General features: G+C 29.3%; 1 protein-coding gene across 2 annotated transcripts in view; it reads right to left on the bottom strand.

Moving 5' to 3' along the window:
• Window positions 1-4,282: 4,282 nt before the first annotated feature.
• The window catches only part of LOC106466952 (unconventional myosin-Va-like), a 110,169-nt gene continuing 100,338 nt past the window's right edge, over window positions 4,283-14,113 (bottom strand). The window contains exons 40-41 of one of the 2 annotated variants that reach the window (XM_022395048.1): window positions 9,336-9,507; window positions 4,283-6,886 (exon numbers count right to left, since the gene is read on the bottom strand). In XM_022395048.1, the coding sequence (XP_022250756.1) occupies window positions 6,617-6,886; window positions 9,336-9,507 (442 nt within the window). In that variant the 3' untranslated portion in view covers window positions 4,283-6,616. The remainder of the gene's footprint in view (window positions 6,887-9,335; window positions 9,508-14,113) is intronic. The other variant, XM_013927267.2, reaches the window with a different exon arrangement.

Below are 14,113 nucleotides of genomic sequence, written 5' to 3'. Positions count from 1 at the left end.
GAGAATTTCAGAAAAGTTTTGTTATTCAAAGTATTTTTTTATCATTTAGAACAAGAAATTTAAACTGAAACAGCCATTTGGCTGAAACTGGAAATAATAGGCTGTTCTCAAACACTTTTGGAAGAGAACATTAAACATAAAATGTTGTAGAGACCATCTGCAAAATATTACTATTCAGTATCAGTCCATCTTGATAGACTAGCATTTTTTTATTATGCAAGTAGTTTGAGTTTTATCTGCATAAAACAACTTAGCATTTTCAAGAGCATATTAAAATTCTATTACCCCCTTTTTACCAAACTGATATTTTATATGATGAAGCATTTGAGTAAGACTTACGTTCTGTCTTATAATATCTTTAAATGTACAACAAAAATAAATATTAAACAGATTATAAGTGGAACTGTCTAGTTTGAAAATTAGCTTTACTCCTGATCATATTTTATCTATTAGAGTGAATATTAATGTCTTTATAAAAAGCCAATTCAAGAGATACTATATTACTTTCTTCATAACAAACAGAATATCACTTAAGCTAATGAATGATAATTTCACAAGAAATATTTTATTAATGATAAGTATCTAGTGTCCGTGTTAACTTAAAAAACACTGCCTTGAACAAAAAAAAAACTTAAAACATGCAGTAGTTCATGTTTTCTTCGTGTACAGAAAGCCAGAATATTTCATTTTTTTCTATATTTGCTGACTTTCAGTGTCCTGAATATACATATGTATACAATTATTTTACAGTTTTAAATAATCAAAATCATGAGTAATATGTATCTTTATATCTCAGAATTAATGTAATAAGATACATCGTACCCATAGTGCTAGTTTATTGCACTGATGGTTAAAGATGTGGTAACCATGTAGATCTTGTATAAGGATGTGTTTGAAGAAAACTTTGAACAGCATTTAAAAAAAAATTCTAATCACTATTACATACAGATGTTAAAATAAATAATCTACAAATTAAAGCCTAGTATGCAATTAGTGAAAAGCCAGTCACAGTAAATGGAACAAACTGTCAGAAGTCTTGATATTAGACATGTTGTCTTCAGACCGAAGAGGATGCACAAATGGGTTGAAACTAGTTTTTTCCAATATCAAGGCTTCTAACAACTTGTTCCATTTAATGTAGTTTTTTACTAACTGCTACACATAACCAAAGCTAGGCACAAACCGTAAAATAACTTATACTCAAAACATAATAACTAAATCATTACATGTTTTGAGTTATTAGAAAATACTGAACAGTTTTACTGTTAAATAAATAATTATTCAAACTAATACTATTAACCCCCCCAAAAATATAAAAAATTAAAAGGCAATTTTTAGTCACTTAAAAAAGTAATATCTTGGCTTTTAAAGCAAAATCATAGGACAGATGTACTTTTAACAGTATAATACATCCAAGAGATGACAGAAAATGACAACACCCACTGAGATCATCAAGATAACTGTGAGATCTACATTTTACAGTTTATGCAATAAAACTACATGTTAAAAAAATCATTAACCCATCACATAGTGGTAAGAAGATTCTGAGTAAAGGTTAATCATTGAAACTAAATAAAGGAAATTTATTGAAGTCATTTAATTTATTGCATTTCTTATTAACAACAAAACAAGCTTTGTTAAATAATAGGAAGTAGGTTCCTTTAAGAAAGAATGTTATAAAACTGGAATAATACAATACTTATAAATAACACTTCAAATTAATAATAGAATAAAGTATACAAATATGATGGTTAGCTCAAAAAAGTCAGTTTTCAGAAGAAACTTGAAAAATAATGATGCTAGAAGTATAACTGAAATATATAGGTTGGTCTAGAACAAGAGATTAGATTCTGGTAAGTGTGAAGATTTATATACTTCAATATTTGACAACAGCACACATACATTTCAGAGTAGTTTGTAACAAGTGTGTTCATGTCAAGTGGAAAATGAAGACCAAAATTTTACTTAAGCTCTTCAGCATCCATGGAATGTTTTTCATACCCACTACAAATACACATGTACTTTTTTTTATGGTAACTCACCGAATCTAAACAAAATATTTTGTCTCAAAACCTGATATTACTAACTTAAAATAAAAGAAAAATGTGAAATCAGACAAAAATTCTTTTTTTAAACAAACTTAAAAAAAGTACTTAACAAAAGCATTATTACATGATATTAAATAAACTGAAAGTTAAATAAGCATTAGAAAGCACCAATTTGAACATAATATTGTTAGCCAGTAATAAAACAGAGTAAAAGAAACTGAAGATCATAAAGATAATTTTCCAGCCCTTAAAGTAGGAACTTACACCAATATTGAAATAAATATCACAATTTAAATTTGCTAGAAGTTTCCTGACAGTATTAACTGTTCATAAATAATCAGTTGTTCTGGAATTAATACAAAAAGACATTTTGTAAAGATACACATTATGGAGTGAGGGTGAAGTGACTGCTAGTGCAGAGTTTCTGTTCATCATATTCTAGACCCAGAGCTTCTACTAATGATATACCACAATTTAGGCCTTCTTTTTCAAATTAGCAATTCTGATACCTAAAGCTTATAAGCCAGAATACATGTTGTTTTTACACTTTAACTATAAACTGTAAAATTCAGAAAATCAAACAAAAGTGATCAAAGCTTGGACATCCATGTGTGTGTGTGTGTTTGTCATCTGGTAATTCAACCTGCAAATATTTCTCACATTGAAATGAAAATAGTGCATTTTGTCATAATTACTAACTTCAGCAACCATAAAATGTTTGCTGTTTCACCAATGTGTTTCAATAATCTATGACAAAAATAGCTGAAAAATTCTGAATAATCACAATATGAAATAAAAACATCCTTTTACATGAAAACTAAATTTCAAATGGAAGCAATAGTGCTGTCAGGTAAGTACCTGGTATATGAGAAGTAAATGATTATTTTTTTAAAATGTACAGACATCAGTTGTGTAAATTTATCCATGTAATAAGAACATGAATTTCAAATAGAAACGAAACTTCAAATGTTTGAGCAAAGTATAGAAGAAATGTATTATGTTTAATTTATATCATGACAAAATCACTCAGGTTTAAGTTTTAATGTAATTTGTTTAAACTTTAAATTTGATTAAGTTGTATATTTGTAGTTAATTGAAATTGGTAATTTTATTCTCCTGTATCATTGACTTTATGATCACAATATTCAACATTATTTTATAAAAACTAGCCTAGTATCATGTCACAAAAAAGAATTTCATCAAAATTCTAGGAACAATATATCAAATACGTTTTAAAGTAAAATTCGAAATCTATCAGTAAAAAGATTCATGTTCAAGACTATTACATTAAAAACTATGATGATAAGACATTCAAATTAAATCTGTATCATATCCCTACTAAGGCATCAACATGTTCCAAACTGCATTCATAAGACATTCAAGTTAACTTTACATCACATCCAAAATTAAGCCAGACATTAAATTTTTTGTATTACATCCCAATCTAATCCTGTAACATCTTTCAAGTTATGCTTACAAGATTTCATATAAATATTCCAAACTAGCCGGTAATGTTTTCCAGTCAAACTGTAGGTCATTGATTGCTCCTGAGGAAGCTGTAACATGTTTTTATAACTCAAAAAAGAAAAAAAAAATCATTACAACTTTCTTTAACATTCTGCTACTTCTATATAACTAGACAATAATTTATAGAAATCACACACCCAAACTGTATTTTTATGTCATCTGTCATATCACACACTAAATTAATTCATGTCATGCTCTAAAGGTTAATTTTTTTCAAATTATATAATACTATATAAAATCAAGAGGAACTGGTTCCAATCTTTAAAATATCAAAACATTTTAGCTTGAAACAGCTTTCTAGTGAACTTTCAGCTATTATCCATCTTGGTGATTCCCATCTTCAGGCTTAACTAAACATTTCATAGCCAAGCCTGAAGATGGATTATGCTAAAGATTTGGTTAGCAGAGATAAATATTACTTTTATCACTTTGCTATTAGATCAATATAATTAGGTTACAATTTCAGAAGAGTACAAGTCAGCATAAGCAGTATCTTTGTTTTTCTGTGGAACAATATAAATAGTTTGTGTGGAACAACACATCACTCTAAAGATGAAAACAAAAATGTAAGTTTAATTGACACCAATAAAGTACTTATAATTTTAAAACACTACAAACTAGAGGCACATTTTACCACTCTCAAGTGCAAACTATGCTTAAGAAATTTGGCAAGAAATGTTCATGAGGATTCTGATAAAAAAAAAGCCTTTAAGATAATAAACTTTTTATTTTTGAATTTTGTCAATGTGAGAATAACGTACAGGTTTTAATGCTGTTTCTATACTTCTTCAGGAAGTTCAGTAGAATGACTTTTTCATGTCCTACATACATCATGCAGCTAATAATCTACAATCACATTTTAAAAACACATGTAATACCACAGAAGGAAGCCACAAGATGATAAAAAAGGCAAGTTACACGTTTCACACTACTGTAAAATCTAGTTTATATAAAGCATCCACTGGCTGTTAGGAAATTAAGTTAAAATAACAAAATTCACTCACAGAGAAAAGTGGAGTTATCTAAATTATAATAATGTTAACATATTACCACCTAATCTAGGCTGTATATGTAAAATAGTTGTCTAGGTTTGTGAAGATGACAGCTCTTCGGCAAGTTTCCATACATACTGTTTAGTTTCCACATGCTCAGGCAGAAAAATCCTTCCTTACGTTATTATACACTTTGGATTTACATATATAAGTTTCAATCTTTTATCTTAAAAGAGAAAAACTTTTATTACAGGTGTCAAAGAAAACAAAGAGGGGCATAGCTAATGTTTGGTAATAAGAACATATTTATGAAATATTAGTCTTTCTGCTTATGGCAGTAAACCACATTACCAGCTTCCTTGGAGAAACAAACATACATTCATTCTGTAATAATTACACAATCTATTTGGGTCTATTTTATCCTACAATTAGATCCTGGATATCACTGAAATTTGTTGGAATGTTAAAAAGAGTTGGTAAAAGATGTAAAGAAACCAAAACATTTTTTCTAGTAGCTAGCTATTCAATCTTTTGTATCAAGCAGTCTATAAAAACCAAGGAAATTAAAATGGCTTACTTGAATCAAAAATTAAGGTTAATTTACAATCATATCCCACCACATAAAATTAGAAAAATCACAAGGAAAAGCATATCTGGAATAAATATCTTCAATAGATTATCACTAATTTATTATGAACAAACCTTCCATTTACAAAAACTTTAGAAAACATAACATATAAATAAAAAAAAATTACTTAACATTTTTGGAATGGTGTATTTCTTTTTTTATAAATTAATTCATTTAAAACAAAACAAATGAACTTGAAAGTAAATAACAGGTCATGCCTATGAAATTAGAATATCATTACATAATAATATTACTTTATTAATCACAAATGAAGTTATGAGTGCACAAAGAAAAAACTATCTTGTGTACAAGTTAATAAAATTTTTTTGTATTGAAATTCTTTTGTTAAGGGTAGAATTCTAGTACAATGCCCATTTCTTGGCCATAAATGTACTAGAAATCAAAGGAATGTAAATAGTAAACTTGTTACTCTAATAAAGACATAATTAGTGACAAGGACTGAAATATCTAAATATAAGTTTGTTTGTTATAACAATAAATACAGCACCACAACTAATAAACAAAAATTGTGACTACTACACAAAGCTATAGACAAACAATGTAAAAGATATTCAGAACAAAAATCAGGTAGTATTAGAAACTTATATTTTTGCCAACTTTTTATCATAAAGTGTCAATAAAGGTCATTTTATTGTGAATTAAATGTTTATATTTAATAAAAACATAAAGTATTCTTACGTTTTATCTTCTCACAAGTAAATCTTCAGTGAACAAAATAGAGCATAACTCCTTTTTTTAATTTTACCAAATCATGTATTTCTACCTTCCTCTAAAATTATTATGCAACTTATTGATGAAATGACAAACTGAAATTAAAGAGTTAAGAACTAATGCCAGAAATTAGTTTGACTGTTTTCCATCAAAACCATTCTTGCCTAATGCACTAATGTATAATTTAAGTTTTCAGTCCCTTTACAATAGAAATCGTTCTATCACATCAAATTATGCTCGAATTAGCAATCAATTCAAAAGTTCTATGGAGTTTGATAAATAAACAAATAACATCCACATTTCTCTAATGATGGGGTAACTGAAAGTGCAAGCAGCTACAATAGAACTGAGTGCTTTGGCACAAAATGTTAAGACAGATATCAACCAAAATTATGCTGCCGAAATCAACCATGGCAAAATAGCATATATATCCTATACTCATGTCATCAACTAGTTTGAAGAGTGTAAGTATTGCACTCTCTAAAATGGATTAAGTACTATAAGCAAAAATTTTAAACAGTAAAAAAAGTGATAAAGTGATGCTGTTTTCTTTTAAACATAACCATAAAACAAAGAAGAGAGTAATACATATATATAAATACACACACACACATTATCTAGCTATGTTACATTAGTGACACCTTTCTGTACAACTTCATTAGGCTCTAACTAACCACAATAGTCCCTTGCTAAACCTTTTTCAACATGGACAGGTTCAGAGCTTCGGGAATGACCACATCTTCAAGCCTTACGCTAGATGGATTAAATGGAAACCTAATAGGGAAAGCATACTTGGTGTCTAATAGTAGAGTTGCCTTGCCAGCAGGCTGCACTTGTTTTGTCTCATCAGACACTTGATCACGTGCTTGCAGACATTCTTGTATTTTACGAATAAAGGAAATGGGAACCCTTTCCTCAAAATCATCAGCCGGAGTGTACAAGTTTAGGATTTTGATGATCTACAAACAAAACAGTATATTTGTTGTTTGGTGAAAAATTAAATAAATGTTGACTAGCTAGAGACTGTTAGTCAAATTTAAATTAATAGCTATGATTTCAAAACTAATGAATTATTCTTAAAAGAATTAAAAATATTTTCTATTACCTATCCAACATTTACTTTTAGTAGATAACTTTTTGTACCTTATAGTTATACTTTGAAAACTTAGTTATCTTAAATTGAATGGCTGTTTTCTTGAGTATTAGTCCAAATTTGGTAAGATACAAAGCAAATTCTTCAGAAACTGATCTGCCTTTATAACCAAAATTAAGTCCAATACCATCATGTAAACTAAAATTTGACTTCTGTACTAAATTCTCAAAACAATCAATAGTATCCAGTTTTAAAGTACTCTATAATACATAGTAACTTTCAATGTGTAAAAATATACCTCTTAAGAGAATTAACTACAAAAGAGAAAAAAATTAATAAAGCACATTTTCAGTATTCATGTAATTCTATATACAAAATATAAGATAATTAACATTTTTATAATTGCAGCAAGATGTAGTTCATAAACATTCTTAACTCAATACTTTACAAGAACTATGCTCATATTACAGTTTTGTTTAGTAGAACAAACCTGTCATAAGCTGATTTTTTTTTCATGTATGCTCCTATTAGAACATTGTATCTAAGCTTAAGTAGTTTTTATTATCTGTTCACCAAGCAATTCTACTTACCCAAAAGATATTCTAAGTAAAAAAATAGATGAATAATAATCTGGCTACATAATAAGATTAAGTCCTTCTTTCTTATCAGCTCACAATATTTCATGATATCTATCACAATCTAGTTGATACTTTTCTACATTTCAATAGTGCTTTCTTGATATATATATATATATATAGCATGTTCCTAGCAGTTTGATGTTTAGAAACCTAACATAAACACATTGTGGTTTTGATTGTGTAATTTTGGCTTTTTGTCCTTTGTGTTTTAGATTTTCAGTTTGGAAGAAAGCTTATTGTTCATACCAAGCAATTCATAAAAGTTACAAAGTATTGCTTCTTGAGTTTATCTTTTTCCTCAGTGTTTGATAATCTATAGTGAAGAACAATTTTTGTCCTTCTCACAAATATGCTACTTGTATAACAAGAAAAGTGAACAAATCAGCTAACTACAACAAAATCATAATTCTTACACTGCCATTCTGACCTAACAATAAACTCAGCCTTCATCATAATTAACTATTTAAAGGAAACTTTAAATAAATATGCTTTATTATGATAAAGTTTAAAAGAGTTTGTGAACAACTGAGACTATTAAGGAGAAGAATGTTTACACATACACACGTGGTGATAATGTAGTAAGCAAAGAGGATACATTTCACTCTCCTATAGTATCCATTTCACATCTACAATATTTTCAAATTCTTATAAAGATTATGTGCTAAATTCAACCCTTGATCTGGTCAAAGAAGGTATCTGCTATTTCATATAATAGCTGTATTGCAACCTACTTTACCTTGTGTACCTAGGACTGTTCTACAACTGTCACATGAAGCAAAGATACTTCTGAATTCCAGTGATCCAATACTTTGATTGGTTAGCTATAGAAAGGGGAGTTGTAAATTCAGCTTTGGTACTTACAGATTTCTTTCTGATTTCAAGAGAAACACAACTCACTGTGTAGCTTTGTCATCCTTTATTATGGTTTATCACAAAATATGCTGATCATGCAAGGTCGAACATCATCTTCCATAAAGTTTATTTATATTTAACCTTCATTAACTATAGTTTATTTCCTTTCTAGTTAACAAGTCTTGTTTTTTTCATTTCAAATTTAAATAACCAAGCAATAGTTCAACCTCCAGTAAATTAACCATCATCCTATTTTCCTTTATCAATAAAGTGTTCATTTTTATTTCAACTTCTCTTTCATTTCACCTACAACATCTCACTTCATCTGTCCTTCCACTTACTAGGTCCTCTAATCTCTACTTATTTGCAAAGTCAAGCACACGTGCTAGAGTTATCCTTGAATTACCACACTATTTAATAACTAACAAAGTCTGGAAAAACTATAAAAATTGTAAAACAGACCTACATTCAAGCAACTTAAAAATAAAGTGTTGAATTAATTTTAACACTTGTAATACCACAAGCCAAAAGCAAATAATCCACAACCTAAAATTCATCTACATGTTGACTGTGAAGTACAAGATTTTTATGGTGAGAGTTAGGCTTAACAGCACGTGTGACTATAGTGAACTTAGCTAAAATTATATTAGAGCTATTTCACTTGAGTATTAATTTATGTATGTGCACACCTTCTCATCACTGCCATAGATGATGAAAAGTAGCTACTGGTAACTAACTCCAGTCAAACATTCTATCTCATTCATATTGGTAGAATTGTTTTTAATGGTGAAATTAATTTCCTCAAGAAACCAAGTTTACCCATACCTGTGATGTTGTCAGCTTGTCACACATGTCACAGATACTCTGAACATCATCGTCTGTCTTTCGAGCTTGTAACAACTGTGATGCCTGAACTATTGGTTGGAGTGTCTCTGTGACCTCAGAATGTTGCATTTTCTGGTCTCGACACCACTGTTCTAAATGGCTCAGGTTATATCTGTAATAAATGCAATTCACAAATCTGAATCCATTTAAAACTAGCAAAGTAAATTCCTCTTTTTTTTCTTTCAGATTTACTGATATTTCCACAGTCATAAAAAAGCACATAATCAGTTCTGATGTACTTTATGTGAGGCTTATAGAAACTTCATTTGTTTTAAATGTTTTAGATTATAAACAATAATAATAAAAAATAAAAGTTATATTTCAATCACCACAAACAGTAGCTTAACTTGCTTTGTCTTCCTCTAGATTATTATTTCCAAACTAGTAAATGTACACATAAACATATCATACAAACATATGATTACTCAACTGCATCAAATATTTCCACTTAAAAACATTATTCTGTTTGATGTAGGCCTAAGGTCACAATTAACACTGAATTTTCTATAGGATAAAAAAAAAGAAATATTTTTAGTGTTATGATTTTTCTTAATCAAAGACTGGAGAACTAATCATTTTAAACTCTTGTAAAACCATCAGAGTTCATTCCAGGATGACTATACCATCATTTTTACATACACTTTCTACCAGGTGTATTGAAAGACTTACCCAGGAATTCGCAGACAAGGTAATATTATAAATGACCAATAACAAAATAGCTGATTCAGCAGAAGATTAGTTATAAATATTGCATCACAAATTGATATAATCTTGTTCTGAATGATTTACTCAAACTCCTGGTCAATTCCATACACTTTCATTATGATGCATTATTGGATATACTAGTAAGGTTGAGGTTGCTAAGCCCCTTTTCAGTCTAATACCCATGTTTTGTCTTAGAACAAATGACATCAAGTTTTAAAATTGTCTGATTTCACTCTTGAAATCACTTGCAAAATAAAATTATAACTGAAATGTTAGGATTTTTAATTTTCTTTTTGATATATATTTTCTAAACATTTGTTTTTGATAAACAAAATCCAGTCTTCTAATCCTAATTCTTGTTCCTACAATTGTAATTTTTACTCAGAGTAGAAATATCTTCCCACCTGAATACATAAAACTTGCCAATGTACAAAACAAAGCTGCAAATCTGTGGTATTTGTACAAGTTTGTTCTTTATTTCTAGCTCAAACAGTGATTTGTTGAAGATGGTGTCTAAAAATGTACTATTCAACTTTGTCTTTTTTGTCTTACAGCTTCCAAGGTTCTAAATGTCAACTAAAAAAAAGTATTATTATCTCTTTTGGCAATCTATTTTCTATAATTTCTGTTTCCTAATTTAGAAGCAACACTTTCTAGCTTTTTGTTATTACTTCAGATGCTTTGCTTGATTACTCATCTTCGAATAATGAAACATCTTGCTTCGTATTCACTTCAACATGGCACACTGAAAGTACCGATAGTTTTATACATAACTAAATATTACACTTCTTGATGTGAAAATTATGATGTTTTCATGTTCTCCATACTTTTTGTATTAGCACCATTAAAGTAGACCATTCATTAAGCATTATATTTGTAGACTAAACATGTTCTGCCATGAAATTATACATCAGTTTCTTTATATGCAGGGTCAAAATGAAGACTGAAAGAACTTTCATAGAAATGTTTTTTTACTATATGGTGAAGTAAAATGGACTTTAAACCCCATATAATCTCAAAATGATCCAGATTACAGAAAAATGCATCAAATATTTAATATTTTCTGATGAATAGAACCTCTCCATAACTTCTGCAAACTGCTAGCAGCCTTAGTCACCTTATGGCTCATATGAATTAGTATCACGTGAGAAGGAAACCACGTTACTCAAATCCTGAAATGAACTCTGACCATGAATGAAATTTTGTGCCTACATCAAATATAAAATAACATCAAAAATTCAGTTAAGAGAATATTAAACTGTTGATATGATAAAAATCCATATTAAAATAAATAAACAGTAATATACAAGCTGTGTACACAATCAAGTACTACTGTTGTAAAACACAGGTTCTTTTCTTCATTTAAGGCAACAACTTGTGAACAGAAATTCAACAATTTAGTGTAACTATTGATAATTTTAGGATCAATGATTAGACATTAATTAAGAATGCTACATGAATTACTGTTGTAAGCTGTATGTTTTTAATGTTGTAATTTGTTTGTTAGTTAGAGGGACCTGTAGGCCATAATGATGGCACTAAAACAGGCCTAGAAAATTCTAGCAGATTTGATGTCACGTTTTCTAGTACATTTGAGGGTAGATTATAAATACCAGGTAGTTGTGAAGACTGTGACGATAGTAAAATTGTTTCTATCTGGTAAAGCAAATCAGTCGGTGTCTTTTTTAATTTCAGCCATGAAGTGGTAAAAGTAAATTTATTCCTTATGTTAGTGTAGTGCAGGTAGTAGTATCACTTGTAAATGTTGCCTATAAATGTGTACAGTGAAAGCATATGAAAAACACATTAAGGAAGAAATAAATTAATTTATTTTCATTTACATGGACAGGATTTTATTAATTATTTAAACTCGATAATTAAATAAAAAACAACAACAAAAGAACAATATTACAACAGTATTTTGTTTGCATGAAAAGTGTCTGTATATTTCAGAAGTATGGTTCAAATGTGGGCTTATGTGCAACTATACTTATTATTTGTTTAGGTTTGATATAAATAATTTCACTCTTATCATAAAAAGAAACTTCAACACTACATGCCATTCTTATTCAGGTGAGATTCATAAATTTGTGCATTTATCTTGTATTTTCGATTTCTTATGATAGAATGCATATTTTGTTTCTGGAGCTAAATAGTGCATGATATGTACCACATACATATTAAAATGGGTAGCATTTTGCTATTTGACGTAAGGCAACCTGAACTCTAATGAAAAAATATTGGCAAAATTGTGTACAGCAGTTAAATAGATAATGCCCTATTAAATGCACATGTAACATGGCCCACCTAAGATATTTAATATAGCTACAGACACACATCACATTAAGTTGATCAGTAATAATGAAACAAATGCACAAATTACATAAAGATGAGAGAGACTGTTCTTGTACAAGTGTGAAAAAACAATAAATCAAATAGTCACAAGATCTGTTGTGTATGACACCATTCAATGTTACCTGAAACTGAAGAGCATATCACGAAGAAAAGATACAAAAGTAAAGTAGGAATACCCTGCATTTTCTTAATTTAGGGTTGTCAAAAAAAAAAAGTGTTTAAAATTGTCTTTGTAACATATTCACAATGTTATTATATTCTATCCAATAAGGCCACATGTGAATGGGTACAGTGTAATCTCTACAAATGTGGTAACATTAGGAATGCTGAATATGTAGCAACCCTGACAATTATCAGCACTGTTTTGTTTGGTGTAGCATAACACACACAAGCACCACAATCTTGATGACTAATCACACAGCTCATGGAAGGACTGATGAAAGTTTTTCACCTAGTTTAAAACTGATGACTGAACAAAAGTATGAAGGCAGGTGAGTATTTTAACAATAAATTTGCTATGCCAACTATAAAAGACTTTAGTGTTTTCTTGATGCTCAAAGTTAGACTTAAATAGTCATATAACTCTCAGACTAAGGTGGTTTAAAGCTTTTTTTTTTACTTTCAGGGTTAGATGTAGATGGCCATACAGCTGTTTTCACACACAAATAAAATTATCCTTCAAATATGTTAAAACATATGTAGAATGTAGCTCCAAGTATTTCAATTCTAAAAATGATATGTGTAACAAAACAGGTCACATACTTCTAGCTAATAGGATATTGATATAAAACAAAGAAATATATTATAATTTGACTACATTTTATTTAGAACTAGCGTATAGAAACATGACGGGGCAAGTACTACAACCCACACCCCATAGCATACCCTAACCTGAAATAGATCAAGCTTGACCAACAAAGAGGCAGAAAAGTGCATTCGAGGCAATCAAACATCAGTAAATTCCTTTGTGAGCCAATCAAAATTAAGGTCATTCATGAAATGAATTTGTGGCATATTCATAGAATAATTATTGGTAAAAATCAGTTATACTAACAACTTCTAATATATAGAAAGCCAGTGCATTTTGGTAACACTACATTCCAACAATGGCTTTTATGTCATGCCGTTTAGCAACAAAAGTATAACCTAGTATTGTTCTTAGTCTCATGTACTAAAAGTATAAAATGAAATGTATAGACAACAAAACTGGTAAAATGTTTGTTGATTTCTTAATTTAGAGTCTCCTTTGATTAAAGAGGTTTATTTTTTAATAAAAGTGTTGGAGATATAACAGAAAATATCTTAATTTAGAAATGATTTAAGTTTAAAACTGAAACGATAATTTTACTTTCATGATAAATTTTATGCATTTGGCTCTGGGCTAGGTGATCTCACACTGTCTTTACTTTAGGCTTATTATACCAACACTCACTACACTTATAAGGTTTCACAGCACCCCTCCCCCATCATGGTCCCCTTGCATGCCTGTCACTAAAATCTTAATGTGCAGACAATAATTAATCTATTCCATCTGGATAAGTGCATTTTTCAAGAAATCAAGCATGACGTGACACACACTGACTTTTACATGGGATAGATTTTTGTTTTTGCTTCAAGTATATATACTTTTTTTTTAATTTTTTTTTTTTTTTTACCAA

Source organism: Limulus polyphemus, unplaced genomic scaffold (assembly GCF_000517525.1).
Source record: "Limulus polyphemus unplaced genomic scaffold, Limulus_polyphemus-2.1.2 Scaffold2437, whole genome shotgun sequence".
In the NCBI taxonomy this organism is placed as follows: domain Eukaryota; kingdom Metazoa; phylum Arthropoda; class Merostomata; order Xiphosura; family Limulidae; genus Limulus; species Limulus polyphemus.
This window is presented reverse-complemented; position numbering and strand designations above follow the sequence as displayed.